General features: G+C 54.4%; 3 protein-coding genes across 16 annotated transcripts in view; 2 read left to right on the forward strand and 1 right to left on the reverse strand.

The window, feature by feature from the left end:
• Positions 1-20491, forward strand: part of RUBCN (RUN and cysteine rich domain containing beclin 1 interacting protein) — a 36128-nt gene extending 15637 nt beyond the window's left edge. For 5 of the 14 annotated variants that reach the window (XM_026070847.1, XM_026070843.1, XM_026070852.1 and 2 more), the window contains 16 exons: positions 303-863; positions 1482-1526; positions 3440-3535; positions 4140-4255; positions 4747-4945; positions 5326-5427; positions 6228-6302; positions 9240-9318; positions 10222-10354; positions 12607-12752; positions 13109-13173; positions 13815-14053; positions 14660-14721; positions 15571-15724; positions 16105-16198; positions 17196-20491. In XM_026070847.1, the coding sequence (XP_025926632.1) occupies positions 303-863; positions 1482-1526; positions 3440-3535; positions 4140-4255; positions 4747-4945; positions 5326-5427; positions 6228-6302; positions 9240-9318; positions 10222-10354; positions 12607-12752; positions 13109-13173; positions 13815-14053; positions 14660-14721; positions 15571-15724; positions 16105-16198; positions 17196-17359 (2330 nt within the window). In that variant the 3' untranslated portion in view covers positions 17360-20491. The remainder of the gene's footprint in view (positions 1-302; positions 864-1481; positions 1527-3439; positions 3536-4139; positions 4256-4746; positions 4946-5325; positions 5428-6227; positions 6303-9239; positions 9319-10221; positions 10355-12606; positions 12753-13108; positions 13174-13814; positions 14054-14659; positions 14722-15570; positions 15725-16104; positions 16199-17195) is intronic. The other 9 variants (XM_026070849.1, XM_026070844.1, XM_026070857.1 and 6 more) reach the window with 5 other exon arrangements.
• Positions 20492-20867: 376 nt separating this feature from the next.
• On the reverse strand, positions 20868-26155 carry LOC112968505 (deoxyribodipyrimidine photo-lyase-like). Its single transcript, XM_026070872.1, has 9 exons — positions 25672-26155; positions 24920-25065; positions 24583-24765; positions 23937-24095; positions 23335-23533; positions 23056-23208; positions 22613-22734; positions 22002-22161; positions 20868-21791 (listed from the first exon to the last, which is right to left on the reverse strand). The coding sequence occupies exons 1-9, from the start codon at positions 26105-26107 to the stop codon at positions 21637-21639; spliced, it is 1713 nt and encodes a 570-aa protein (XP_025926657.1). The 5' UTR covers positions 26108-26155; the 3' UTR covers positions 20868-21636.
• A 151-nt stretch (positions 26156-26306) lies between these two features.
• LOC112968576 (cell wall protein DAN4-like) overlaps positions 26307-26772 on the forward strand; it is an 8078-nt gene continuing 7612 nt past the window's right edge. Inside the window, exon 1 of the mRNA XM_026071007.1 lies at positions 26307-26351. Coding sequence (XP_025926792.1) covers positions 26307-26351 — 45 coding nt within the window. The remainder of the gene's footprint in view (positions 26352-26772) is intronic.

Consider the following 26772-nt stretch of genomic DNA (forward strand, 5'->3'; position numbering starts at 1 on the left):
CTTTGGGCGTGCTGTGAGCTTCCTGAGTTTCTGCACAAAGCAGAAGTAGTATCTGTGTGCTGTGGCCTTTTGGGCTGGAGCTTTGGAAATGGAGGTGCAGCTAGGACAAGGCCTTGCCTTTTTTCTGCTGTTAGATTCATTGTGCTGGACTGGTGCAGGGAGTTCTCTGCCTGTTTTAATACGGACATTCCTTGCCTTTGCCTGTGGGGACTGGGCATGCTGGTTTGAAGCCATATGCTTGTTGCCATAGGATGACCTGCTTGTGCCAAGGTGTGTGACATCCTGTTCCTGCCTCTGTCCAGACAGGAGACCAGCRAGCTCCTCTGCCTGCTCTGGCACCAGCCAGCCTCAGGAACACTGCCTGTCCACCAGGTCATCTTCCTTCAGTGAGGGCAGGTGCCCTCTGGAGCAGCCCAACTCTGTCACCCGCTGCCACATTCCCTCACCCAAAGACCCCTTCTCTCCTGCCAGCGAGATGAGTTCCAGCACCACAAGCCAGAGCGAGGACACTTGGATGGGGAGTCAGGACGATCCGCAAAGTGATGCTAATGATGGGCCAGAGTACCTGGCCATTGGGAACTTGGGGCGCCGGGGCCGGGCCTGCAGCAGCGCCAGCAGCAACAGTACCACCAGCAACAAGAGCAGCAGCTCCAACCTGTTCTCCTCCAGCAGCTCCCAGAAGCTGGACTCGGTCTCCTCCTTGGGAGACCAGGGGGCAAGTAGCGGAGGTGGAAGCAGGGGCATGAGCCTGTTACGCCGGTCCAGCTTCTCGGAGGGACAGGCATCAGCTCCACAGGGCATCCTGAAGAAGAGCCACATGCGCTCGCACTCTGATACCAATGTGGCTTCGGGGAAATTACACGGTAATGGAGCTTCTTTTCTGGGTGTGGGGGTTGGCTTTGGGGTGCGGGCACAGATGTGGGRCCATGGCCTGTGAGAAGTGCCCTTACTGGGAGGCTCATGCTGGCTGCCACTTTGGCGCCACGTAACGCAGATCAGTTAGGGGACCTGTGGGCGGGCAGCTGGGTCAGTGCTGTGGTCTGTGCCCTTACCTTCCCTGCTATGTGCTGGAGAGGCGGGCTGACCTCTTGTTTCCCAGAATTCCTTGTGCCTGTCCATTAGTGGTGTTGGCAGCTGCCCCGCGGCCTTCCCCAGAGGTTTAGGAAATGGCAGTGATGCTGTGGTGTTAGCTGTCCTGCCTTCTCACTGACCTTGCCCAGCTGGTGTGTGGGGCCATGGCAGGGCGTGGGGCTGGGGCTTGGGTCTCTTGTCATCATACCGGTAATTTGCTGGGTCTACCTATGCTCTTGAGTGGGTGAACGCATTGGGGGAGGAGTGGGACATGGAGGGACAACCAGTTTGTTGAAGTCTGCCCCACTCGTGCCGCTTTCAGGTGAGAAATGGAGATCCTTCCTGAGTGGTAACCAGTCTGTCTCTGTTTTCTCTCCCTTAATGCTGCTCTCTTCCTCCTCTGTGTCCAGGAGGCCTCAGAGATATCACCATTATAATAGAAGATCCAGTGGCAGGTTTGGGAGCCAATATAACAGCCCTTCATCAGCAATCATTGCATTAAGTTCAGGATTTCCATCAACCCATTGGTGTCCATTTAGAAAAACAAATCTTTCTTCTCTGAGTCCCAGATGGTGCTTTGAAGGATGCCTTAAGTTTATGCATGCTACCTGACTGAGGATCCCAGCTTGGTTTCTGGGTGTAGTGGACCAGACCAAGAATGGCACCTGACTCTCCTGCATGGCGTTACGAAGTGCTGACCAGCAAGTCCCTGAACTGCCTCCCCTTGTGCTCTCTTCCACTCCCTATTGATTTGGAAATCAGGAGAGGTTTCATCTCTCATGTAGGGAATAAAAGCTCAAAAAAATGGGCCGTTTTCTTTTCCATGCATTGAACAGCAGTGGTATTGGGTTTGTCTGACTCGCATCTGCTAAAAGCCAAGAGATCCACAGCTAGAAAAGCTCCTTTCTGGAGGTGGCAGAAGGAGTGTGAAGAGATATGTGCCCAGTCCTGTGCCCTGTTCTAGCTCTCATTCCAGCAGAGGATCCTGGGCACTGCTTCACTTTGTCATTCAGCAGCAAGCAGTTCCCCTATTATTCATTGCATCTCCAGGCTGGTGCTCATGATGTGGTTTCTGTGCTGTTTTTAGGTAGGGTTGAGGTGGCTTTGGGTGACCTTGTTCATGAAAAGCCTGCCAGGCTGTGGCAATTAGCTGTGAGAGCCTCTCACTCCGGCCGGTCTCATTTGCATGGCCGCTGTCCTGTGACCCAGGGTGTGGAGTGGATTGGTCCTGAGCCAGGTCCTGGCAGCTGCTTCTTTGTGGTCTCAGCAGGGAGCTGCTGGTGTTGTTGGGCTCTGGAGCCTATAGCCTGATCGGGGTTATGGCATGAAGCTGGAGGCAAAGGGGGGTAGGAGGCGCAAAGGACAGTGTTTGCCCTTCCATTGTTCTCAGGACATCAGCTGGAGCCTGCTCCATGTCCATGCCTGTATGTTCCCATTCCCATTGCCCTCCCCACTCTTTCCGGGGTATTTTCAGTCTCCTCCTTCACCCCCAGCTGCCTGGGCCTTCCCGTCTGGCAGCAGTCCTCAAGTCGCTCCATTCAGATATTCTCTGGGGCCATTGCTCTCCCTACAGCAGCAGTGGTTGTTTATCTCTGACTAGGTTGGCTTGTGGCAGTCGCTGCCAGCTCAGCCTGGCAGTGAATTGCACTGGAGTGTGGACTTGGGGCAGGGCTCTGGCAACAGTGTGTGTAGCTCACCTTGAGCACTTCAGCCCGCTCTGGGGTTGTGTTAGTGAGGGTTGTGTGCAGGGAACTCTGCCTTTTCTAGCTGAGCGTCAGCGTGTCCTTCAGATGCCTCCTTCCACCTTTTTCCAGGCTGCTCTCCAGGGCTGGGAGCCCCACAGATCCCTTGGCTGCTCAGGTTTCCCTTTGTATCGTGACTCCTTGCCCTGTGGGTAACTCTTCCCTTCGAGATGCTCTAGAAGGAAGAAGAGGGGGCTGGTAGAGGCACTTGCCAGAGGCAGTTGCATTCCCTGGCTCTGCTCGGGGTTAAAGAGAGGGTGGCTGCGGACTTGACCACTCTGTGGCTCTCATGAGTTTCTCTCCTTCTTTCCCCTTCTCATTTCCTCTTCCTCTCGGGGGAAGCTGGCCCTGGGGAGGACTTCAGGGCAGTTTGTTAGTGCCACCAGCTTGCCTTTTACCTGCCTGAAATGCCCCTTTAGCTTTGTCCTCTTTATGGATTTGGGTACGGGCTAGTGCCCTGCTCCATTTCATGTCTGGCACCAGCCGAGTGGATGATTTCCCTTGTTGATTCCCATCCATTTGTGCGTGCCCCTGTGATGATGCGCTCGTTCCATTTCACACTACTCTGGACTGGGATGGGTGTCTCTTGGATACTGATGTGTGCGTGGTGTTGTCATCCCTTACAGAGTCCCATGGTGACACAGGCGGAGTAAGAGGGCCCATCTCTGGTTCCACCCAGAGCAGTGAAGTGAGCACACCCAGCTCCCTCTACATGGAGTATGGTGAGTACGGTGAGCCCCAGTGGGGACATTTGCTTGTGGCGAGACTCCTCCATCTGCTGCAGTTTCTTCAGCTTCTGGCACCTGCTTGTTGCATACAGGCACACAGGAGCTGGCTCCATGGTGAGCTAGCTGGGCTCTGGGAGGGCTTGTTTGTGTGGAGATAGCAGTCAGAAGGTCTGTCTGGCTCTGTACTTCAATTAATGAAGATCTCCAGATATGCTAGTATTTGGATACTCCCGAATACTGGAGATGTGGGCTTTGCAGTAGCCAGCGTGGGTCCAGCAGCGTTGATACTGATCAAGTAGTTTCTGGGTTTTTCTCTGCTGATCCCTTTGGGATGGGTGCTACTTAGGGCCGTATGAGATCAAGGTGTCCTTGTTCTCCAGGCCAGACTTGGCCCCTGCCCTGAGGAGGCTTGCAGCCATATTGTTCGTTGCTCTAATATTGCTGCCTTCTTGTGTCAGAGTCATGGAGAAACAAGAGATCATCTTGTTGGCCATGTGGGCTTGATGGTGTTTTAGTGCAGAGCGCGGGCTGTTTCCCAGTGCTTTCAGCAGTGGATTTCCAAGTCCCTCCCTCATGTGCTTGTCTTTTGCTTTTCTAGACTCTGGCCAGTACCTGAGTTCGGGGGAAGGGATGTTCAGAAGACCTTCAGAAGGGCAGTCCCTCATCAGCTATCTCTCTGAACAGGACTTTGGCAGCTGTGCAGACCTGGAGAAGGTGAGGAAGGCAGTAGCAGCCTGTATGTATGGGAGAATGTATTTTTACTTCAGATTCAGTGATTCTTTCCTCCCTAGGGAAGATAATCCCACAGTATTTCTTGCTGTAGAGCTATGCACAGAACTTCTATTTTGAATCTATGGTCAGAGTTGCTCATTGGTGTCTGGCAGTCAGGATCTGCCCGTATAGCATATACATGGCAGCTTTGCAAGATGTTAGGGCTTCTTAGGGACACCCCCAGAGTGGGTGCGTTGCACATCGTTTTTGTAGGTTGTTCTGTGTTTTGCAAGAATTCTGGTGCCCAAGAAGGCTTGAGTTTCTAGGTCCTCATAGGAGAGTCAGGTTTCGTAGCATCAGCAGGGATCAAGGTCCTTTTATCACTCTTGAGGAATATTCAGCTGCTTCCTGACACAGATAGGGGACAGTGTTCACCCAAGAGTCCCCAGGCTCCCTGTGATACAGCCCTGAATGCTTTTGCTCTTGCCTCACAGGAGAATGCCCACTTCAGTATCTCAGAGTCACTGATTGCTGCCATTGAGCTGATGAAATGCAACATGATGAACCGGCAGCTGGAGGAGGAGGAGGAAGACAGCGACAAGGAGATCCAGGAGCTTAAACAAAAGATTCGCATTCGGCGCCAGCAGATCCGTACCAAGCACCTGTTCCCTACCTGCCAGATGGGCTCAGACAGTGGGTGATGTCTTTTGGGCTCATCAACTGGTGGGATGTGGGTTTTCTGCCCATTGCCTGTCCTTACAGCATCCTGTCTTCCCATCTGTTCGTGGGAAATAACCACATTGTTACCAGGGTGCTGCAGAGATTTGCAAAACTCTGCTACTGTTGGAAGACCATAATGGGACTGATGCTATACACTAGTAACACTTGCGCCATGGTGGCATTGAGTTGTGGAATGCCTTTTCACCAGGAACCCATAATATTTTCCACCCTTAATATCTGTCCCTCCTTGCCCTGGTCCCCTTTGGGTGTCATCTTCTCCCTTAGCTGTCAGTGACCTGTTCAGACTGCTTCCACTGATGGCCTGGCTGTGTTGCGTTTCCTTTGTTTCCCAGGCCTTGTGGCGACAGACAGTGAGTCCCAGTTCAGCTCCCATGGCTCCATGCGACTGTCTGATTCAGGCTCTGCAGAGGATGTGGAAGAGTATGAGATCCAAGGTAAGAGGGAATGGCTATGTTAGGTGCTTCCTTAGAACCAGACTTCTCCTGGGTGTGATTGTGTTGAGGTCAGTCACACTGAAGAAGAGCATGTCCCTTGGCCTTCAAGATGGCTTTTTCCAAGCAGATGGCTGAATTCTGAGCATGAGCAGAGCGATCAGTTCCCCTCATGTGGTGGCATGACTTGCCTTTGAAATCTGTAATCCTTTAGTGTACAGCGCCTCTAGCTTGTAGGTGATTCCTGTTTCACTTGCCAGGTCCACGGAGCTAGCGTCACAGGTTTAGAAGAGAGAGATGGGAGAGTCCTGCTCTTCTCCTGCCCAGGCAGAAGTCATAGTTTTTAACACTTTTCTCTTGGGTGGGAGCAGTGGATGCTGGTCACATCCTGACCTGTAATACCTGTGAGCTCTGCTCCTGACAGCTTGAGTAGCCGAGCTTATTGCCTGCAGGAGAGTTGTATGAGTCCCTGGGTGTCCCTTTCCTTCAAAGCCTGGTTCATCCTCCAGGCTGGATGACTCATTTCTCAGCAATACTTCCATCAGGCCGACTATAAAATACGGTAAGAGAAGACAGTGCAGTCCAGTCTCCAGCTATAAATTCTCGATCTTCCTGTTCTGACTGCTGACCTTATTTTAGTCCCTGAGGGCTAGATTTTGGGCTCAGTTTTGAAGTCTGTGGAGGGGTGTGTGAATTCAGTTCTAGGCTTCTCTCATGTTAGTGCTGCTCTTGTGTTATGCCCTTTCTCTTTGGCCTGGCCAAAGCACTGAAGTGAATTGTTTTGTCATCACCGTGTTATACAGATGGTAACGATGGATCTAACCTGATTCAAATGTCCAAGAACGGCCTCTCAGTGTCAATGGCTTCCTTGTTCTCAGGTAGTACCCCGCAGCGCTCCCTTGCGGCACGCGCGCGTCTGTGTGCAAAGTGTGTGTGTGCGTGCGCACGTGCACACTTTTCAGTGTGTCCCCTCTGGGTATCACAGGGAGAGCAAAGGCCTGGATCTGTGTACAGGCATCTGAGGTGTTGAGTTCATGCTGCATCAGCAGGTCAGCTTCAGATCAGACAGAAAATCACTGAAATTCACTGCCAGACCCTGGCTCAAGCCACTAGTGAGGGTGTTTCTGCTATTCTCCCTCACTACTCTATGCATGTAGACCAGCTCCTTGTTACCTCTGGTATGCCTGATTTGGGAACCATGAACAACATTATGCAAGTAACAGTGGGAAAAGCCGTGGAAGGGTGATATGATGCAGGAGAGCAGAGACGAGCTAGAGCAACTCTGCTGTGGGCACCATCCCTGAGGCGTGTTTTCTGTACAATATTTTGGATATATCAAGCATGCCCACTGTAGTGGTAACCTGCCTTGCCTGGGGTCAGGCTCAGCAGGGCAATGGTGCAGCGTTGCAGCTCTGTAGCTGCTGAAGGTAGAGCCTGGGCTGGGTGAAGGCACAGTCCCTTTATGACGTGGGACCAGGTCTCCATCCCAGAGAGTCCGTCCCTCTCCAGTGTTATGGCTTTGAGTGGAGCTGCCCTGCAGCTCCCAGTATAAATGATTGCTTCTCTGATCATATGCAAGACAGGGAGAGAGCAAGGAGAGAAGGAGCCTTGCTCTTGTCAGCTTTCACCCATCAGGCAGGGCTAATGCAGGACCAAAGCTCCAGCTGGTGTGTTGGGGAGAGTTACCCTGCTCAACTCTGGAGCTGGGGTGCTCTAACTCTGGTCTGAGCCATGGCCAACCCTTCCCATCCTGTTCAGACTTGCCTTAGGGAAGAATCCTTCCCAAAGAAGTTCTGGAAGAAAGAGCAGGGAGAGCAGACAGGGTGCAGGCATTTTGTTCACAGTGGAGCCCTGCACATTGGGGTCATGTGCAGCCAGGTTTCACTTGGCTGGTGCTGCTGATCCATCCTGTCAGACATTCAGTGTCAGCGTGTTGCTCCTGCTGGACATAATGGCACATGGAGCTGTCAGCCCTGCTCTGTCCTGTGTTTACAAGGCCTATGGGTTTAATGCCAGGGTTTCATGTCTGCAGTTGAGGTTGGGGAAGGAGTGGTGGCATGATGCCAGTGCTAGCTCCTGAGGGAGGCTAGGATCAGATCTAGCTCCCTTTCCCGTCTCTGAGATGATGGCAGGCTCTGCCCAAGGCCCCACCTGTAATGCTTGGCCCATCCTGTACTGTGTGTGCTCTACCGTTTGCCTGAGTTTGTTGTAGTCTAGGACCATGCAGCGCCTTTATGCACAGAGCTGAAGGCAACAGAGCATGGCAGATATGTCTGTCCAGTGTTGTACGTAGTTGGGAGGCTATGTTTGCTGAGTTCCCTGTTTCCTGCATCTAGAAATCTGTGTGATATAAATATGTGGATTGCTTAGCATTGGGATGCTTTCATGTGCCTGATTTTAGCAATGGATGTCAAACAAGGTGGGTTAAGTGTCCGTGCTGGACGCTACTGGCATGAGGCTGTGAATTTATTGGAGGGACTGTGAAGGTTACCGTGGTTCTTTGCATATCTTTTCCCTTTCTGAARTCAGGAGCATTTGAAGGCAGGGTCCTTGTCATTCACACCTGCAGAGTACTCTTCTCTGCTCCTTTTGGAAGTCCCACTCCTCTTTGTGCCAGGGCAGCCCCAGGGGGCAGCCCCGCTCTCCCTGACAGCTCGGGGTGTTGGCTCTCTCTGCGGGGCTGGGCTGCGATCCTGTGGACCTTGGTGTGCGCTTGATGCCAGGCCACGAATGGATGGGCACCGTGTGGGTCCACGTAGCCAACCTGCTTGGGTTAGATGAGCAGCGTGACCCTAGAGCTGTGCCTCCCCGTGCCGCATGCTGAGCAGCTGGGTCAGGAGAGCAGCTGCTTGTGGCAAGCCTGTGTTAAGTGTTGTTGCTGCAGATCCCATTCCCAGAGCTCCCAGGGATACGAGGAAGGGGACCTGCTGGGCCTGGGGTTGTGTCACTGGCCTCTTTCCTGCCTTGACCTAGAGTCCTTTCCCCTCACATCCCTTCCTCCCTTTTTCTGGGATTTTGTCTRTAATGAAACAGGGTTTCTTTCCATCTGCTGCTGTCTGCTTTGTACTGCTGAAAGTGTGTCCTGTCCCAGGGTTCCTCTACCACTCAGATGAATTCCCTGTCAGGGTTTAATGGAGAAACCTGCCAGAGTGACAGATGAGTGATGAAGGTAGCGCTTGGAAACTGCTGTGGTACCTGAGGCCAACACCAAGGAGGAGTATGTGGCTGGAGGAGTGGTGCAGCCCTGGGCTGTTGGGGAGCCGATGGATGGGTGGAGAACAGGACCACACAATAGCTTAAATTGGACCCTCCCTCCTAGGGAGGGTGTGATGGGTCTCTGCAGAGGGCTGGTGGGTTGCTGATGAGCCGTGGCATGGCCACGGTTTTATCTTAGAGGTTGCGGTTAAGTAGTGAGAAGTGTTCTGCATCCCATTGCTAATCCCCTGCATACTAAATATTGTTGCTAACCCTGCCGTCATGCTCTCCTAGCTCCAACTCTGTGTGTGTGTACTTTTTCAGGCCATATAACCTCTAGGACTTGGCGTGCGACTTGTACCAACAATCACTTGTCATCACCCAACCCTAGGCCCACTGTGTTTTCACAGCATCCCCACGTGTCCTTCCCTTGCAACTCCAACAGGTGACTGGTTAGATTGCACCCCTCCTTGCTGCTCCTTGTCACTGGTAGAAGTTGATGCTGTAGTTTACGTGTTTCTAAACAGCTTGATGAGTTTTAAAGTGAAGCTTTGGCTGGAAGTGAGTGTATTCCCCTGCCCTGCCCTGCCTTCTCCACCTTGTACCTCTTTGTGATTCAGATGCAGACATCAAGAGGAACCCAGCCTCCAGCAGGAAGTCCTTTCGGTCCTCGGAGTCCATGTATGTCTTCGACTCGTTGTGAGACATCTTGGTACCAAGTTCCCCTTCCTGCCTAAATCTGTTCTTCCAAACACATCTGCTGCTGTTTCACCTTGGAGTGGGCATCCCTGTCTCCCTCCCTCCCCACACTTCCTTAGGAGTGGGACACAGCTGCGTCCTAGTCTTGAATTTGGGAAGCAGCACCTGGGATGATCAGGATTAGTTGCATGCTACTTGGGCATGAGGTAGATATGATGTGGGCTGGTGAGGAGAGATCCCAGTACCTCCTAGTAGGTAAGAGGCTGGGGAGAGGAGCTGGCATGATTTGGAGCAGCCAGACTTGCTTCTGGCTTGCTGCTGAGGTCTGAGCTTCCCCTACCTTCCCCTCTCTCAGCTTAGAYGCCCTGTTTGCCTGTGTGATGCTGCCACCTTCTCTCCAACCCTTGCTGCTGTGCCGTGACCCAGAGGTGGAACTGCTGAGACATGGCAATGCTCCCCAATTCCCTGTACAGTGCAACAACAGCTTAAACATTAAGCACTCAGTCCTTTCCTGGCACTGCCCCAGTTTGGAGAGGTGGGAGTTGTGGGCAGGTAAATCACAAACCATTTTAAGCATAGCTGCTGTGTTAATGCTCTGAAAACAGGATCCCTTTGGGATGCGGAGATGCTCTGCATGTTGGGTGAGGTGAAAAGCTTTGTTTCTGCTTGGTAACTTCTCAGGTAGATTAGTACTGTGAGAGCAGTTACTCCTGTCTCAATCAGACACTGGCTCTCGCTTTGTGGCTTCCCCTGCAAACAGGGCACAGGTTTTGTTAGGTGAGATATTCTTGTGCTTGCCTTTCTAAACAGTTGCTAAAAGTTGCTTTCTAAATAAACAGGTGTGTTTGTGAAGAGGGCATAACTCTGAGATGCCTGGTACTAACTGTCTCCTTCATTCTCTAGATCCCACTCCTTCCTCAATTCGAACTCAGCAGAGGCCGTGGCCATGGGTTTGCTGAAGCAGTTTGAAGGCATGCAGCTTCCAGCTGCCTCCGAACTGGAATGGCTGGTCCCGGAGCACGATGCCCCCCAGAAGGTAAGTGTGTGTGTGTGTGTGTGTGTGTACATGCAGAAGGTGTCAGAGTCACTGGGACAGTTCCACAAAGACACGGGGACGCTGTCTGGAGGTGCCAGGACAGAAATGAGATGGCAGTGAAGCACACTGGAAGGAGAAGCATACAATGCAGAGCTCCCACTGCACTCTAGAAATCCTGAGTCACTGATTACGTTTGATCATTCTATCCTGAACCCCTGGCTTTGCACCCGCTTTGTGTCCGCTGCCCGGGGGCTTTGCTAGTCCTGATGATCCCTTTGTGGAGCTGGAGAAGGGAAGGATGGGTTTTGCTCTGGCTGTTTGTGTTCGCCTGAGCTGTGGCCTTGGCCTGTGGCACTGTTGCTGTGTGGCGCCTTGTACAGCAGGTGGTAGCCAGGACGGCTGCAAGGGCAGAGGACGCAATCTGGGAACGACAGCAGCTCTGTGTGGGGTAGAGCTGGGGCAGTGGCTCAGCCTGCAACAGCTGCTCACTGGCCACTCTTGCAGAGCATCTTGATGGGTTATTTGCTGTTGGTTTTCAGGGCCTGGGATGGTCTCTAAAAAAGCTCTTTAGGTGTCCTGGCTGGTATAAGAAAGGCAGCTTTCCAGAAAGCTCCTGCTGGTAGGTTGGGAGTGTACAGCATGCCTGGAGGGAGCATGCATGGACCATAGTGTGCATTAACAGTCTCAACTGAGCAGTGCCCAGCTGGGTACCGTAAGCATGTTCCCCTCTGGTGCAGAGGGCAGTTTGAAAGCAGGAGTCTCTGCAGGTGGTGCCTAACACCAGTTCCTCTCCTCTGCTGAGACTGGCTGTGAAGGCAAAAGGGAGCTTTGCCAGTCAGTGCAAACCTCCAGGAGAGCCCAGACCACTCCTAGACCCTGCATGCCATCCCTGCTGTGCCTGCTCAGAGCCCTGCCGATGGCAGTACGCTGATCTGGGGCCTCTCTCAAGTAAACATGCTGCCAGTATGCCAAATAGTTCCTTTATTGAGGCACCAATGTTGGAAACAAGCTGTCAGGGTGCAATGGGGTGTGGCTGAGTCTCCTTTGGGCACCAGAGAAAAGAGCTAAGAGCTGAAGAACTGCTTAAAAAACAGGAGGTGTTTCTAGTGGTGTTGAGAGCTTCCTTAGAGTCACCTAACCCAGCCCTACAGATGAGACTTGTTCTCTGAGCCGCTTGGAGCATGTTCTCTTCTGGTGTTTTGCAGCCATGTCCTGCTGGGGAGCAGCGCCTTGGCCTTTTCCTACTAATGTTTGTAGGCAATAACATTGGCATCATGGCAGAATGTGCCCATCTTGTGCTCAGACCCTCCTCCGTGTGGTTTCCTAGCAGAGGTTGCTGTGTTTCATCTCCTGTAAGCCCAGGTTGCTTGTTGATGTGTGCTGTCCCAGGGGTCTAAAGGACTTGGTCTCAGTTGCTGCTCTAGCTCAGCTCCTTCTGCCTTTTGTGGGGCCTGATCTGCACCAGGACAAAGGGGGCTCTGTGCAGTGCTGTGGCAGGGACTGTGGTCTCTTCCCTTCTGGGGGGATGCCACTGTCACTGCTGGGAGGTTAGCAAGGGAGTCTTGGTGTGCCACTGCTAGCAGAGTGGCTTGTCAGTGATGAGCTTCGGTGTCAGTCTGGGACATGGATTTACCAGGGGTGCAGTTCTGTTTGCAGTGCCCTGACTTGGGACTGCAAGACATGCCATCCCTCAGTTATTACTGTGGCTGCATCTCTTCCTCCCTTGGCCCTAAACACACTGAGGACATGCTCAGATCCCTCTGGAGTAGCCTGCCCTTTAAGGGCACCACATTTAGCATCAGTGTCTTCCATCCTGCTTGGTGCTGAGCTCTCTGCCAAACTCTTTTGCCTGTCTATGACCTGCTCACACCCTGCAGGGCTGGAGCATCACAGCCTAGTGAGATGGGAGACCAGCTTTGCCTGGGAAGCATGGGGAGACTTGCCCAGCTCCCTGGGCTGCCTGGAGAGTAGGAAGGGGGTGAAAATGCCTTGAAGAGCCCCTGTGGAGACGGGTGCAGCACAACTGGGCTCTGCCACTAGAGTCTCCTACAGCAGAGTACTCGCATTCCCAGGGAAATCCTTTCTGCAGCCCCCGCATTCAGCTGGGGCAGCCTAGTTTTGGGGCAGGTGTGGGCAATGGGTGCCAGGCTGTTTTCCAGAGACCTGTGGTTGTAGACGCCTGTTAAGCCACCCTGTTGCATTGCCTTTGTGGTGCCAGGCAGGGATCTGACCCTCTTGCCTGCTTCTCCCAGCTCCTGCCTATCCCCGACTCTCTGCCCATCTCTCCTGATGACGGAGAACACGCTGACATCTACAAGCTGAGGATTCGTGTGCGTGGAAACCTGGAGTGGGCCCCGCCGCGACCACAGATCATCTTCAACATTCACCCAGCCCCAACGTAAGGACCTTCATGGCAGAGGGCTCTCCGGGTACCTGCCCTTTCCCATCAACACCAAAGCTGATTGTTTTCTCCTTCCCGCTTAGCATGTGGGGCTGCTCTCTGCTCTTAGCCTGACGAATCTGCGTTCAGTCACCTCTGGCAGCTGTTGCTGCAAGACAGAGCCAGTGTTTGCAGCCATGCCTTTGGTGTGCACTGGGGCACAACAAGGGCTTTTCCCTCTGTTGAAGTATTTTCTACGCTTGAGTGGCAAAGGGTATGGCTGCCTCTGCCAGCCAGAGCTGTGCCAATGGCTATCCTCTGGTGCCAGCTGCTATCAGTGCTGGACTTGTGTGTCTTCTCTTGTCTCTGGGCAGGAGGAAGGTGGCTGTGGCCAAGCAGAATTACCGGTGTGCTGGCTGTGGCATCCGGACTGATCCTGGTGAGTGCTCGGACCCTGACCCATAGCTGGAAAGTGGGGAATAACCTACAAACAAGTTGGAAAACACAGGGTGGGTGGATCATGGCAGAGCTCAGCATAAGGTCACTGGGAAAATGGTATGTTCTACCCCACTATCATTTCTCAGGCCTTTCCCAGCTCTGCCTGCAGGTCAGCATGTACCATCCACAGAGGAGCCCCCTCCTGGGGTCTTGTAAAGTATTGTCTGGTAGACTAGTGGGTCTACAGTGGCTGTATCTGCAAGTTTGGGTCACAGTTTTCATGGGTCTCCCTGAAACTCCCAGCTAGTTTGGCTGATGGGCCATCCGCAGCACTGTACTGTTGCAGTGCTCATCTGCTGTGGGTACAACTGCAGAGCTCTTTGAAGCAGCTGCCTTTCCTAACTGTGTAGGTAGATTTGGCTGCATGTGACCAACAGGCAGGTTGTAGGCCCGGAGACTTTTTGACAGTCTGTGGAGGCACTTGCAGACTCCAGTGGTGAGTGGTCTAAGGCTGGAGGAGGGACTGGCAAGGCTGTCTTGCCTGTTGGAAACTCTGAGCAACACTGGAGTCCGATGTGTGGCTAGGCAGAGCCTGCCTACACTTCAACTGATTTTTTCTATCATCTCCTCTGGCTTGGCCAGATTACATCAAGCGGCTGCGGTACTGTGAATACCTGGGGAAATATTTCTGCCAGTGCTGCCATGAGAATGCCCAGACAGTCATCCCCAGCCGCATCCTGCGCAAGTGGGACTTCAGCAAGTATTACGTGAGCAACTTCTCCAAAGACCTGCTGAGCAAGATCTGGAGTGACCCACTCTTCAACGTGCAGGATATCAATGCTGCCCTGTACCGGAAGGTGAAGTCTCTCAACCAAGTGTGGGTAAGGCACTTTCATGTACGTTCCTGAGAAAGGTAGTCGGGTTTGGGGTGGGGTGGGTGGCTCTGTTCACTGCTCTGGTTTTGTTAGCGAGTCCTCCTAACTGCTGTTTCTGTAGTGGACTTTTCTCTGAGATCTCAGAGCTTGGTAAAAGGAGCCAGGTAGCATGGGGGAACGTGAGAGAGTGACTTTGTCCAGCATCAAACAGCAAATGAGTGGCAGAGGTGGAAGTAGTCTGTCTTGGCATCTCCATCTGGTCTATCTCCAATTGTAAATCACCTTCTGGAGAAGCTGAGGAGAGGCAGATATTTCAGTTTTTGAGGCTTGAAAACCTATGCACTGTGTGTTTCCATTTACATCTTGCTCCCTGTACAGTAATGTAGAGTGGGAAGGAATTTGTCTGGTGTCCAGCTGGRCCTTGGTTTACTCCCTGGAGCATGGGGATGGTTTGTCGTACTCACTTTATCCAGCCTGGTGTAAACACTTCCATACTGGGAAACTACAGATGAGGAACAGCAGCAGTCATCTCACTAGAGCATGAAGTGGAGCACACGTTTAGTTAAGGCCTATGCTCTGTTTACCAGTTTTGTGTCCCATCTTCCTTACCAGCTGCTGCGAGTCCAGCTCTTACATATGAAGAACATGTTTAAGACCTGCCGACTGGCTAAAGAGTGAGTCCCAGGATACAAGTTTAAGCTGTTTTGCTGTCCTGTGTCTGTCCCATGGCAATTTGCAATGGGGATCTGTGCAGACTGTGGGTAAATAGGGTCTTTCAAAGTCTATCTCAACATCTCTGTGACCTCTGAGATTTTTCCTGTCTCTGGCCTCTAACATTATTGAAGTGCTAGAGCTCCAGGGGGGCTGTGAGCACTGGTGAAGCCCAGTCCAGGGGACTGAGGAGTGCACTGGGTCCCACTTCATCAACTGCAGCTGCAGTGACTGGAAGGGAGCTGATTCAGGGTCCTGTTGGCACCCCTCACTTCCTAAAGGCCTCCTTCAGTGTGATACCTGTTCTGTACCTACCATTCCTGGGACTGAGGAGGGCTGGGCTCATTCCAGGGTCCCACCGCAAGTGGCTGGATAACTTAAGATACCCCAGCTGCAAACCCAGAGCAACAAGCCTGATTCTTCCCTTTGGAAGAAAACACAAGCCACTGAAACCAGCTGGGATATGTGACGATGGGTAGAGAGTATCTGAAGGCTCAGGACAAGGCAGTGTCCAGAGCTGGCCCTGTTTGTGCCCCTCCTATGCCTCTCCAGCTCACTCTGACCTKGCAGACTAAAATGTTAACTGTTCTGTCCCTGCTGCTTGCTGCCAGCTGCCAGGTCCTCCAAAGCAAGTGGCTCTCAGCTCCTCTCTGATGTTGTGGGACAATTGTGCTGCAGCAGCCGGGGATGGGGAGGAATGAGCAGTGAGTGAGGAGGTGGGTGGAGTGAGAGACAAAGCAGAAGCAGTGAAGAGAGAGGACTGAGTTAGTGGAGTCTCTTCACTCTGAGGTCTGGCTTCTCTGTCCTCACAGCCTCCTAGACTCCTTTGATGCGGTGCCTGGACACTTGACGGAGGATTTGCACCTCTACTCCCTGAGCGACCTCAGCGCAACAAAGAAGGGAGACTTGATGCCTCGTTTGACAGAGCTCCTGAAGGCAGGCAGCCTGCACGTTCAGAAGTGCATGGTAAGGCCTCCTAACCTGCCTTCCACACAGCTCAGCATCCTCTGGAGCACCCTTTAGAGTGGGCTTTGCTGCATAAATAACCAGTGGGGAAGCCTTTGACTAGCAGGGCAACCGCAGAATTAATCGAGTTAGCTGATAGCAGCCCCTGCCTGTTCCACAAAGTTGCCACCTTGCATGTGCAGGTTGTTTCTTACCCTGGTTTGACTGTGTCCCCCAACGCATGCTGATTCTGTCTTGCTGTGCTCAGTGCTGGGGAGGGACAGTCCTGCTTGGGTAGAGCAGGGCACCGTGTCCTACTGTCTAGCTCCTCTCTGCTTCCCACTTGGTTTGCCAGGGAGATGAGCATCTGGCCAGTTCTTCCTCACCTTTTCTCCTTCTAGCTGTGCCAAGCCAAAGGCTTCATCTGTGAGTTCTGCCAAAATGAGGACGACATCATCTTCCCCTTTGAGCTCAACAAGTGCAGGACATGCGAAGGTGAGATGCTGGGGAGAAACAGGGAGGGGACAGACCCCTGGGCTGGTGATATCTCCTGCTTTGTTTTCGAATGGCATTGGTGCTAGCACGAGGTGCTGAGCCAAAGATGGACCCAGCCAGACCAGGTGCTTCTGTGCATGGCGTGTTTCTCTGCACTGCTTTATAACACCAGCAGATCAGCATTATAATGGTGTTTGGCCAGAGCTGCTGGTATGGTGGAGTGCGTAGCTGCCTTCCTGACTGCGCAGTGTGCTGCCTGCCCCAACTGCAGCCTTCAGGGTAACAGCTCTGCCCTGCAGTGAAGCACGTGATGTCAGTCACTGCAGGGTCGRGGTTGTGACTGCAGCAGACAGGTGTCCTGGGAGCCTTCACTTCCCTTCTGCTGTGGTTATGGGACAGGCTGCAATTTGGACATGGCTTCCCTGCCCCAGTTTGGATGGCTGTTGTAGGCCTTGTAGTGCCAACACAAAGTCCAGTTAGTTAGGGTCCTGGAAGCTTTTTCTCTGGCCCATCCTGCTTGCAAAGAAATCCCCAGGCCTCCTACAAAGGAGTGATCCTTTGTAATGCCAGTGCTAACGGCCAAGCGTTTCTCTACATCTTGGGACCAAATCCTGAAGTGCCTTGAAATGACTCCTACAAAGTGCAAGCCTTGATTTGGCAAGTGCAGTGCCAGGGAAAAGTCTGGGCAGGGTCACTGTTTCCTTGGAGAGTCGGGAAAGCTTGTGGAGGGACCTTGTGAGGAGCAAAATACCTCATGTGTATGCCCAGAAGGCTTTTCTAGCCAATGCAGGGACACTGTGATGTGGCTTCTTGCTGCTTCCAGAACCGTGCCAGACCCCTGCACTTCTAGTGTTTGTTCTGCCATGGCTCTTGTTTCAAATGTCCTCCTGGACCAGTCTGGAGCACCCATTTGCAGAGTATAGGGAGCCAGGCAGTCTGCATCAGGCATGTGCCATCCCTCAGCTGTCAGCCACACTCTCCTTCTCTTCTCCCGCAGAATGCAAAGCCTGCTACCACAAGTCCTGCTTCAAATCCTCCCACTGCCCCCGCTGTGAGCGACTCCAAGCCCGGAGAGAGCTGCTGGCCAAGCAGAGCATGGAGTCCTATGTCTCAGATTATGAAGATGAGCTGGAGCAGCAGGAGGCGGTGGCAGCCACATGAGCATGTCACAACGGAGGAGCAAATAGTGGATTTATTTATGCCTGTGGCCTTGGTCACCACAGACTGAGCGGACTCTGAGCCAAATGGACTCGCGATAAGGAGGACCAGTGGGAGGGCTTGCTGGGTGCCTGGAGCCCTGTCTGAAAGGGATCTGTCTTCCCCTATGCAGCAGTGCTGAGCTGGGGAAGGGGGATCTTCCATCATCTGGTCTGCTCCAGGTACCAATTACACTCGCYGATGCCTTTGCTTGGGGAAAGGCAGCTGCTCCTGTCTGTCCTGCAGGCAGAACATGGGCCTTTACCAAGCAGTTGCTAATGTGCCTCTCTGCACCCTTTGCCTTTGGGTGCTGCTGGGCCAGGCAGGGTAGTGCTGCCAGTCCCCGTGCCCTCCTCCCTGGGCAGGGTCTCCAATGGGGTCGACACTTTCTGCTCATCAGCTGGATGCTAAAAGCTCTGGCCATGTCTGCTCCCTGGAGGGGGGATCAGCTCTCCAACTCCTTCCGTCCCATGCCCTGCTGCTGGTATGTGTGTATGTGGAGAGGGGTTGGGTTTTTGGGCAACTGGATTTAATGGCTTCCTTCTTCAGATCTGGCTTGGGAGTGGGCAGGGGGCCTTTACTTGCCAGAGACCAATTGCTTTCACTCCAGATCCGAGCAGAGGAGGTGCAGTGGTGAAAATGCCAGATTTCTGTCTTGCCTCTCCATGCTGTCTGTACGGGGCTGCTTTCTCTCCCCTTTGCACCGCAGCGTGTGCTGCAGAGACGCATTGCCCAGGGAGCAGCTGGGAAGTGCGGCTGCACAAGGGGACAGTGTGGCTGGGCTTTCGGTGGAGGCAGATTTGCGTGGCAGGAGAGCGCAGTAAGTGAAGCAAGGGGGGATCCTCGCCCAAGCGAGCTGTGCAGTGATGGGATCTAGTGCCCAACTGCTCTGCATGTTCCTTCCTTCCCACACTACTAGTCTGTCCTCCTGGGGGAACACTTTCTTCTGTAAGGGTCACATGTGACCTCACCCCTGGCAGTGGCACGAGAACCTGCCTGGTGTGCAGGTATCTTGTACCTGGGATTGTTTGGGATGTGTGCAAAGTTTGTTTTTCACCCCTCTGGTCGCCTCCCCCCCCAGCCTCTGTCTCAATTTGTTCTTTTAGGTTGTTTCTTTTTAATTTGCTGGATTTGGTTTTATTTTTTTAATACGACTGTCTTTTTAACTGTTTGTTCCACTGGCAGGTGGTGCTTGAAAGGCCTCTGTAGGGGGCATGCAGTCTGCTTGGGACTCTCACTGATATAAAAAACTCCGGAGCTTTTCTGCTCCCTGCAGCTTGTCCCTGAGCAGTGCTGGTGTTTGCCAGGTGTCTCCTCTCCCCACAGGTATCCTGCTCCCTGTGGGGAAGGGGTGCCTGACCCAGGCAGAGCCTTGAGGCTTCCTGACTGCAGTGGAGCAGGGTGGCCAGGCTGCCTGCCTGCAWTGGGAGCGCACTTGGGAAAGGGGTTTGGGAACAGGGTATTGAAAGGGTCGATCTCTCACCAACACAGAGGTGGCCTGCCATGACCAACTCTCTGGGTGTTCAGACCCTGCAGCACACAGTGAGCGCTGCATTGTGGGCCGCGTGGCCTCTTTAGGAGGTGTCTCTGCATAACATGGGGATGCTTAGTCTCATGGCATGGGAGGGAAGAACGCAGGCGGGTGTCCAGCAAAACCTTAGCATGGGTGGGAAGCRCCTGCCTGGTCTGGCTGTCGTGTGTTAGGAAGAACAGTTTGGCCTGTGTATGTGCGAGAAGGGTGCTGAGGGACAGGGGGGCAATACAGTGGCAGAAGGCATTTATGGGCAATAGCTCTCACAGCACATGCCCTTGCTCGAGGCTTGGATGTGATCTCGTGGGCTGCCCCTGCTGAGTGATGGCAGAATTGTAGGGGTGAAGCTGGGATGTGGAGAGCTGGCTGCTGGGCAGGTGGAAGGCGAAGCCTGGCTGAGCGAGAGGTGCTCGGAGGAGCAGGCGTCCCAAGCCTCACTSGAGGGGGACAGGCGGTTTCACAGCAGCATCTCTGCCTTGCTGCCCTGCTCAAGGTTGCGGAGCCCTAGTGTGATAGATCAGGCTGAGATCTTGCAGGGACGCAGCCATGTGGGCCCAGGTGAGTGGCAGCAGCTCTCCAGGGTGGGATGCCAGTAGCTGCAGTGGAGTCTGTTCTATGTCATAACTCATGGGCGCAGCATATTCCCTGGAGAAGTTGCACCAAAAGCTGCAGATCTGGCAGGGGTCTCTCTGGGGAAGTCACCCCCAGCTCTGCCCTTGTGTCTTAACCCAAGGGAAGAGAGGCTGGGTGCTCCATGGCATCCTGGCAAAGCCAGGCTCTGCTAAATACCAGCTCCAGTGGGCCTAGCATGTGAAAGGTGGTTTAGTTCCCCACCTGCTCGCCTGTTTTTTTTTTTTCCTCTTCCTGCCTTTGTCCTGCTTGTTCTCTCCAGGGGAGTAGCTGCTCTTCTGCTCACTCTCTGTTTCAGCCAGTGGGCATTCACCAGCTAGAACTTTGCAAGCCCGGGGCTGCCGGAAGCTGGTCCCAGCTTGCCAGTGGAGAGCAATGCCTCAGTTCTTGCCTGCTGTCTTCCTGTGCTGACCCCCTCGTGCTGCTGTCCAGCTCAGCAAAGATTGTGACAGCCTCCCTCCCAGAATGTGTCTGAGCTGGTATCCCCCCTCCTAGGAGCTGGCTCAGAGCAGTGCAACTTCCGCCACGCTGTTTTGTTTGAAGCACTTTAATGTCATGGGACACTGGCCGAAACACTGCCCACGACTGTTTCTAGAAGCACTGAGTATGTTTAGAAAAGAGTGAATGGATTTTGGTTTACTTGTATTTTCCACCCTCCGCCATGGGCTCTATCTGGAAGCACCACGGAACTCGAAACCTGGCGGCGGTCTCCAGCGCAAGGTTATGCACAACACTAACACCGCTGCCTTTCCCACAGCAGCACAGCACTGACTGCTATGAGTAACACTGGAAATAATTGTCAAGGCACGTGAGCTCTTTGTAAATAGAGAGCAAGGGGCTGCCCCTGGCATTTGACTGGAGCCCTCCCCACTGGACTATTGCACAGCATAGCAACGAAAATGCCGTCCCTAATAAACTAAGTTAATAAACAAGAAGCCTGTTGGTGTTGTGGCAAATCACTTTGGGTGGGACGAACCGTTGGCATCCCCTCCCAGGGTTGATGCTGCAGTGCCTGTGGCTGCATGGGCAGGAAGGGAGGAGGGAGCGGGATGCATTAGCTGACAACAGGATGCCACAGGGGAGCCCTGATTCCCCCAGCTTTGCTGCCCTGGGTTGGGGGGGGACAACCTGTATGACTGGTGATGCATAGCCGGGTGTGGGACCCCATGGCTGGAAGGGGGTTATTGTCACCACCCCTTGACGAAGCCATCCGCTCTGTAGCACCTCTTTGCAAACTGCCTGCTGGAGCAGGGGCTGCTGGCAAGAGAAGTGAGCTGCTGGATAAGGGGGTGCTCTGTAACGTCCCCTTTCTGAGCTTGTCTTTACTGCTGGCAAAGGAGCCCAGTGGCATGGGCTTGGCCTGAGTCCAGCTGCCCCTTCCCTGCCTGCATCCCTGCCCCATGCAGCAGGGCTCTCCCTCTTAGCAGCGCCACACGTCTCTCCATAAACACCACGGACACAGGAGATGAGGACTGTAAAGTTTAAAACAAAAGGCCAGTGACTCACTGCATAAGGGTGTGCGTGCAAGCCTTGCACAGCACTCGCTCTGCATGGGGTGAAGCAGGGCTTCTCCAGGACTGGCAGGCAGGGAAGCTGCTGGGAGGCCTGGCATGGGGAGCCGGGTTTCTTGCGCTTGTCCCCAGAAAGGCCTTGCTCAGCCAAAAGCTAAGCTGTGGTTAGCAGCAGCAAAGGAGACTTCGGCTTATTCCCAAGCACAGTTGCTGAAGAAGTTTTCCGACAGATCCTGGCAGGCTGAGGATGGAATCTCACAGACAGGAGTAAAGCTGTGACAGCTAAACTGCCCTGCACAGCCTCCAGGAAGGCTCTAACATAGCTGCCCCAGCACAGTAGCTATAGCAGGGGAATGATGCCAGAGAAAAGAAACCTGCAACACCCTGGCGCTTGCTGCTTTCTGCAGTGTCTCCTCCACCAGCACCCAGGGCAATCCCTGGTCAGAGGGCAGGGTATAAACCAGCATCTTGGCAAAGGCACCATCTGCCCCAAGGACAGAGGAGCACAAGCAATTGTGAGGCACGCTTGGTCCGTGAGCCTGTCTGCATTCCGGGCACTGCAGTACCGTTCACTTGTTGAGCTTGCAGGGGGCGTAGCGACGCTCAAACTGGACCACGTCAAACTTCCTCTTGCAGCCGGCGTAGTTCATGTAGCGGATCTTCCCGAACACGGCCCGCTCTGCCCAGCCCTGGTCATGCACGCCGCAGATGGACCAGAGGCAGCCTGCCGGACGCAGACACAGAGTGTCAGCTCTCCCTGCCGCTCAGAGGTGCCTGGGTAGCCAGAGAGCAGCTGGGACATGGGAGCAAAGGAAAATAGGGCTGGAGCAGGGGAAGAAGGGCTGAGTTCTTTGCAGAGAGCTCTCCTCACCCTTCCTTGGTCATCAGAGGTAAGACCCCCCCCCCCCCCCCCATGCCCCCTTCTGCAGCTTGCCTACATAGCCGTTGGGGTCCCTCCCGTCCAGCTCGTAGCGGTCATTGAGGTAGATGGCAAACTGCAGGGCCTCCTCAGGGGAGCGGGTCCACTCCAGGATCTTCTTGGCCCAGTACATCCGCAGGAAGCCATGCATCTTGCCCTCCCGGACCATTTGGAGCTGTGGAGAGAGGAACAGCCTGCAGGGGTGGGTCCTTGCCCGTTTGCCTCTCCCCTTTGGGAAAACCTGGGGCCCTAAGGCGCTGCTGGAGCGCAACATCCACCTACCCACAGGGCCAGGCCTGTGCTGGCAGCCTGATCAGGAAGGGCCATGCCCCCACAAGTGTCTTCTGATCACCACAGTGGGCATCCCTCCCTGTGGCCTCTCCTAACCCTTCCCAAACAGCTCCAGGGTGCATTCACACCATTCTCCTCCTCCTCACCTGGGAGCAGGTGAAGAGATGGCAATACAGCAATGCCCAGCTGGAAGGTCAAATCCCCACCCACAAGTTTTGGGAGTGCTGGATTGATGTGGGTTCCAGGCAGACAGCACGGCTGCAGCCTGTTTGGTAGGGCGTGAGGTCTCAGGGAGGCTGCTCAGGATTCCGAGAYGGGAAGATGCGGGGCACTACCTGGGCAGCGTTCCAGAGCAGGTCATGCGTGTTCCCCTGCTCCAGTTCCTGCAGCTCATAGAGAAAAGGCCTCTTGTCTTTAGCATGGAGCTTCAGCGTGGTTTGCGCCCAGTCGTAGGCACCTGCGAGGCAGAAAGACCAGAAGCAACACTGAGCAACCTGCTCCCTGCAGGGCTGCAAGAGAGTGATGGGGAAACGGGCTGCTGAGGGCACCATGCACTGGAGACACCAACCCCACAGGCAGCCCTGGAAGAGGTGGTTTCTGCATCTCTCTCACAACTATCAGCAAGCTCCTGTTCTACATCCAGAAGGTATCGAAGGATGGCATGCTGCTGCCCCCATGGCTCCTCCCCTAGCAGAAAGGGAGGATTGCCAATTTGGGGTGACCACAGCAGGGTAGTGGCCTAGTCCCCAGTGTTCCCCATCTGGCCCTGGTGTGCTACCTTGAACACTGTCATAGTTCTTGTTGTAGTAGCAGAAGTTGTCAGCCAGCTCCCGCCGCACCACAGCCTCCTCCACAAAGATGTCCACGGACTCCTTGTACTTCCTGTGGTGTTTCTGCACCTGCAGGATGGCTCGCTGGGTGGATACCTGGCCTGGGGACCGGGAGAGGGAACAGGTCAGGCTGCCAGGCTGAGCTGCTGCACTCAGCCCTGCTGCTGCGTAGTGTCTCCACTTCTACCCTCAGCCCTGCGCACAGGGCGGGAAGCCGAGGAGCTCACCAAAGTGGAACCATGGCGAAAGGTTGCTGAGAGCTGCCTTGTTGGGGTCATTCCGGTGGGAGCCAAAGGATTTCAGCCGCTCGGCAATGAAGGACTGCAGCACAGCCAGCCCTGCAGYGGTGCCAGGAGTTGCCCACTCCACCTCCTTCACAGTGCAGTCCACCTGCAAGCTGGAATAACAGGCCTCCCAAGCAATGGGCTGGGCAGCAACCAGGCAGCATGAGCACATTTGCTGTATGAGAGCTGAGCTCCAAAAGCTGATGCTCTTCAGCCAGGGCTGCCCTGAATATGTTCCCTGGATGTCCTCTCAGGACCRGCCCCAACCAGCAAGCCCCCAACCCATGCCAGCCTTCTGTTAACTAGCCCAGTATCCACTCAGCACAACTGCCTCCAGTGAAGAGCTGACACTTGCTTGTTGCCTGGTAGAATGGGGTGGGAACCTGCCTTTCCCGGGGTGCCCTCAGCTCTAAACCACCTGTGTGTGACCTCAGGAAAGTCACTGTCCCCTCAAACCCCACCATTCCCCTGCCAGGATCACAAAGCAGCTGTTAAACTGTCTGGGAGTGGACACAAGTGGGGGCGGAGGGGTGGCTCCCTCTTACCTCTGCTGGGGTGGAGGGGGGATATGGGTGTTGAATGACTGGAGGAAACTCGGTGAGGAACTCTGGGAGCTGACTGTGGATCTTGCTCCGAATGGTCCTGGCACTGTATTCCTGCTTGGGGGAGGTGACCCAGCAGGGCACGATGTTGTGGGCATCAACCTGGAAAACAGAGCCRTGGAGGAGACTATAAACAGGAGAAAAAAACGATCCTGATGACAYGACTCACAGATGACCCTTGCAGTGCATTTTCTGACAGAATGGGGTATTTCCCACTTGTCTGGCTAAAGCTTGAGCATGAACATGGGGATACAGGGCCAGACAACAGGACTGGACTGATAGGAGAGGGAATGGGAAGATGTCCCTTGGATGCTGCTTTTCTCTGCTCATCAAAGCAAGGGACAGCAATGCCTGTGATCAGAGCTGCTTCATGGAGGGGAACTGAAAAGGCTGGCTCTACTCCTACAGCACCCAGAAGGTTAATGGGATGGTCAGGAAGACGTAGGACAGATGTCCTCACYCTCCCTCCTCAAGTCACTCCAGTGCACTTCCACAGGCATGAAAATCCAGAAAGTAAGTTTCTTCCATATCTCACCAGCCAGGACTTTCCCCAACCTGCCCGCTCCCCTCCCAGAGCACAGGGACCTACCTGTGCAAACGGCACATCCTCCGGCAACCGCTCTCTGACGTCTTCCACCCACTGCTGGGGGACGCGGAGGGGACAGAAATCTGTCACCACCCCACCCACGCCATGCCTCACCACGAATGTGGGCAGCACATCCTTGGCATAGCCCAGCAGCAAGTGGAAGGGGATGTTCAGCTCTGTGCACTCCTGCAATGAGGGGGAAAAGGCTAAGGCAAAGTCTGGGCATCTGAAGACCTGTCCCCACCCTGATCTGCTGAAGGACCGATCCTGCTTCTCCTTCCCCTTCCCTGCCATATCACACAAGGCCTCCCCATGTGGATATCCCCACAACGGTCCGTACCTCAGCCACCTCCTGCAGGCCTCTCAGCATGAAGCCATAATGGCGGATGGTGGCATCCAGGAATTTGGGCACCAGGCAGAAGCAGGCATGCAGAGGGAGCTCTTGTTTGAGGGCCAGCCGCTGGGCATAGAGGAAAGCCCAGTTATCTGTGGAGAAAGAGCACAGACTGTATTAGGGGGATGCTCTGCCCGGCTAAGTCCCAGTCCCAGTCCCAGCTGATCCGGGGATTCACTAAGCTGGGGCCTTGGCTGCCTCCCCAGCCTCAGTTTCCTTGTCTCTATCCATCAGCTCAGGCTCAGGCAGACGTGGCCCTGCTGTGGAAGTGAGGCTGGACAATGGGATCTCTTAGGGACTGGATGGAAACGGGTGATGAATGGCTGCAGGGAGGGGGAAGCACTCAGGGGTGTTTGCAGCGAGAATCTTGCCAGTCTGCTCAGCAGAGATCCTACGGTGCCACCACCAAAGGCTACCGGGGGGCACCAATGCTCAGCCTTCTGGCTGGACCGTACAGAAAACCAAGCTGGGACAGCTCTGCAGGGAACATGCACTACAGTTGTCTCTACCCAAACCCTCCCTGCTACACATCTGTTCTGAAGGGCTGCAACCTTGGGGACTCTCCATCCCCAGCCACTGATTACAAGTCCTGCTCTGRAGAAAAGCCCTTCCCTGCAGGGAGGGAACAGGGCTTTCATCACCCCTGAGCACTTTGTTTCCCAGCTCCTCTGCCAGCCCCTAGATAGGCTGGTTCATACCTTGCACACGCTGGTCTCGGGACATCCAGTAGAGGATGCACTTAGCGTTGTCTTTGAGGTCAGAGCCTTGTGAGATAAGACGAACCCGCTTTTTATTGTACTTGAACTCCTGCACAGATGGGGCTGCCTTCCGCCTGGCCTCCTGCACTGCCTCCTCCAGCTTCTTCATGGCTGCCTCCTTCTTACTCCTCTTTGGAGACAAACGTGGCAACTCTGTGGCATCTGGCTCAGCCTCAGGCTCGCCCCCTTGGCCTGCTTTTCGCTTCCCTTTCTTCTGGGGCATCCCCAAGACTGTCCTGGTGGGTGGGCAATGCTGGGACAGATACTGCAGCCTCCAGGGCCTGGACCAGGCAGTTGCAAATGGGATCACCAACCGTGCCGGAGTAGTGTGGTGGTATGCGACCCCTGTGAAAAGAAACATGACCTCCTCCGCCATCTGCCCAAAGCTATGCTTGGAGAAGAACACTCAGGGAAGCATCCAACAACTGCAAAATAAGACAAGTCAGTTTGGTGTGGCAGTGCTGACCCTTGTGGGTGGGCTGGGCCAGGCAGACCTGAGGTACAGCTCTCACCCACAGGCACATCACTGGATGAGGCCACCTAGTCCTTTGTCCGCTGGCCATATAACAGGGAAGATGTTAGATGTGCTGGGGGGAAAACTAGATCCATGGTGCCAGCAGGTGAGATCTGCTCGTGGGCCATAAATTGGCCAACCCAGCTTCGCCTGGGCCCCTTGCAGACCTGTACACTTAAGTTTGCAGCACGCTGGGGCTGCCCCATAGGGCATCCCCGCAGCCCACCTGGCTGGGCCCTCGCTTCCCCAGCGCTGCCAGGCCCCGGCAAGCGGCCGGAGGGATTCGGTGTTACCGAATCTTGTCACCCCCATCYCGGGGCGACACCACCGGGTTTGCCCTCTGCTCCCCACCCCAAGCGCCCGCCCGGCCTCCGCGGTGTGGGGACACGGGGACCCTCGGGCCGGGGGCTGCCTTCGCCCTCGGCTCTGGAGCCRCGTCTCGCCCAGGGCCCCCGGCTGGGGGGAACCACTAAAGGGGGGCTCGCACCTGGAGGGGACCTGGGCCGAAATCCCAGCAGAGGGGAGGG

This window comes from Apteryx rowi, unplaced genomic scaffold (assembly GCF_003343035.1).
Source record: "Apteryx rowi isolate R43461 unplaced genomic scaffold, aptRow1 scaffold_32, whole genome shotgun sequence".
Taxonomy (NCBI): domain Eukaryota; kingdom Metazoa; phylum Chordata; class Aves; order Apterygiformes; family Apterygidae; genus Apteryx; species Apteryx rowi.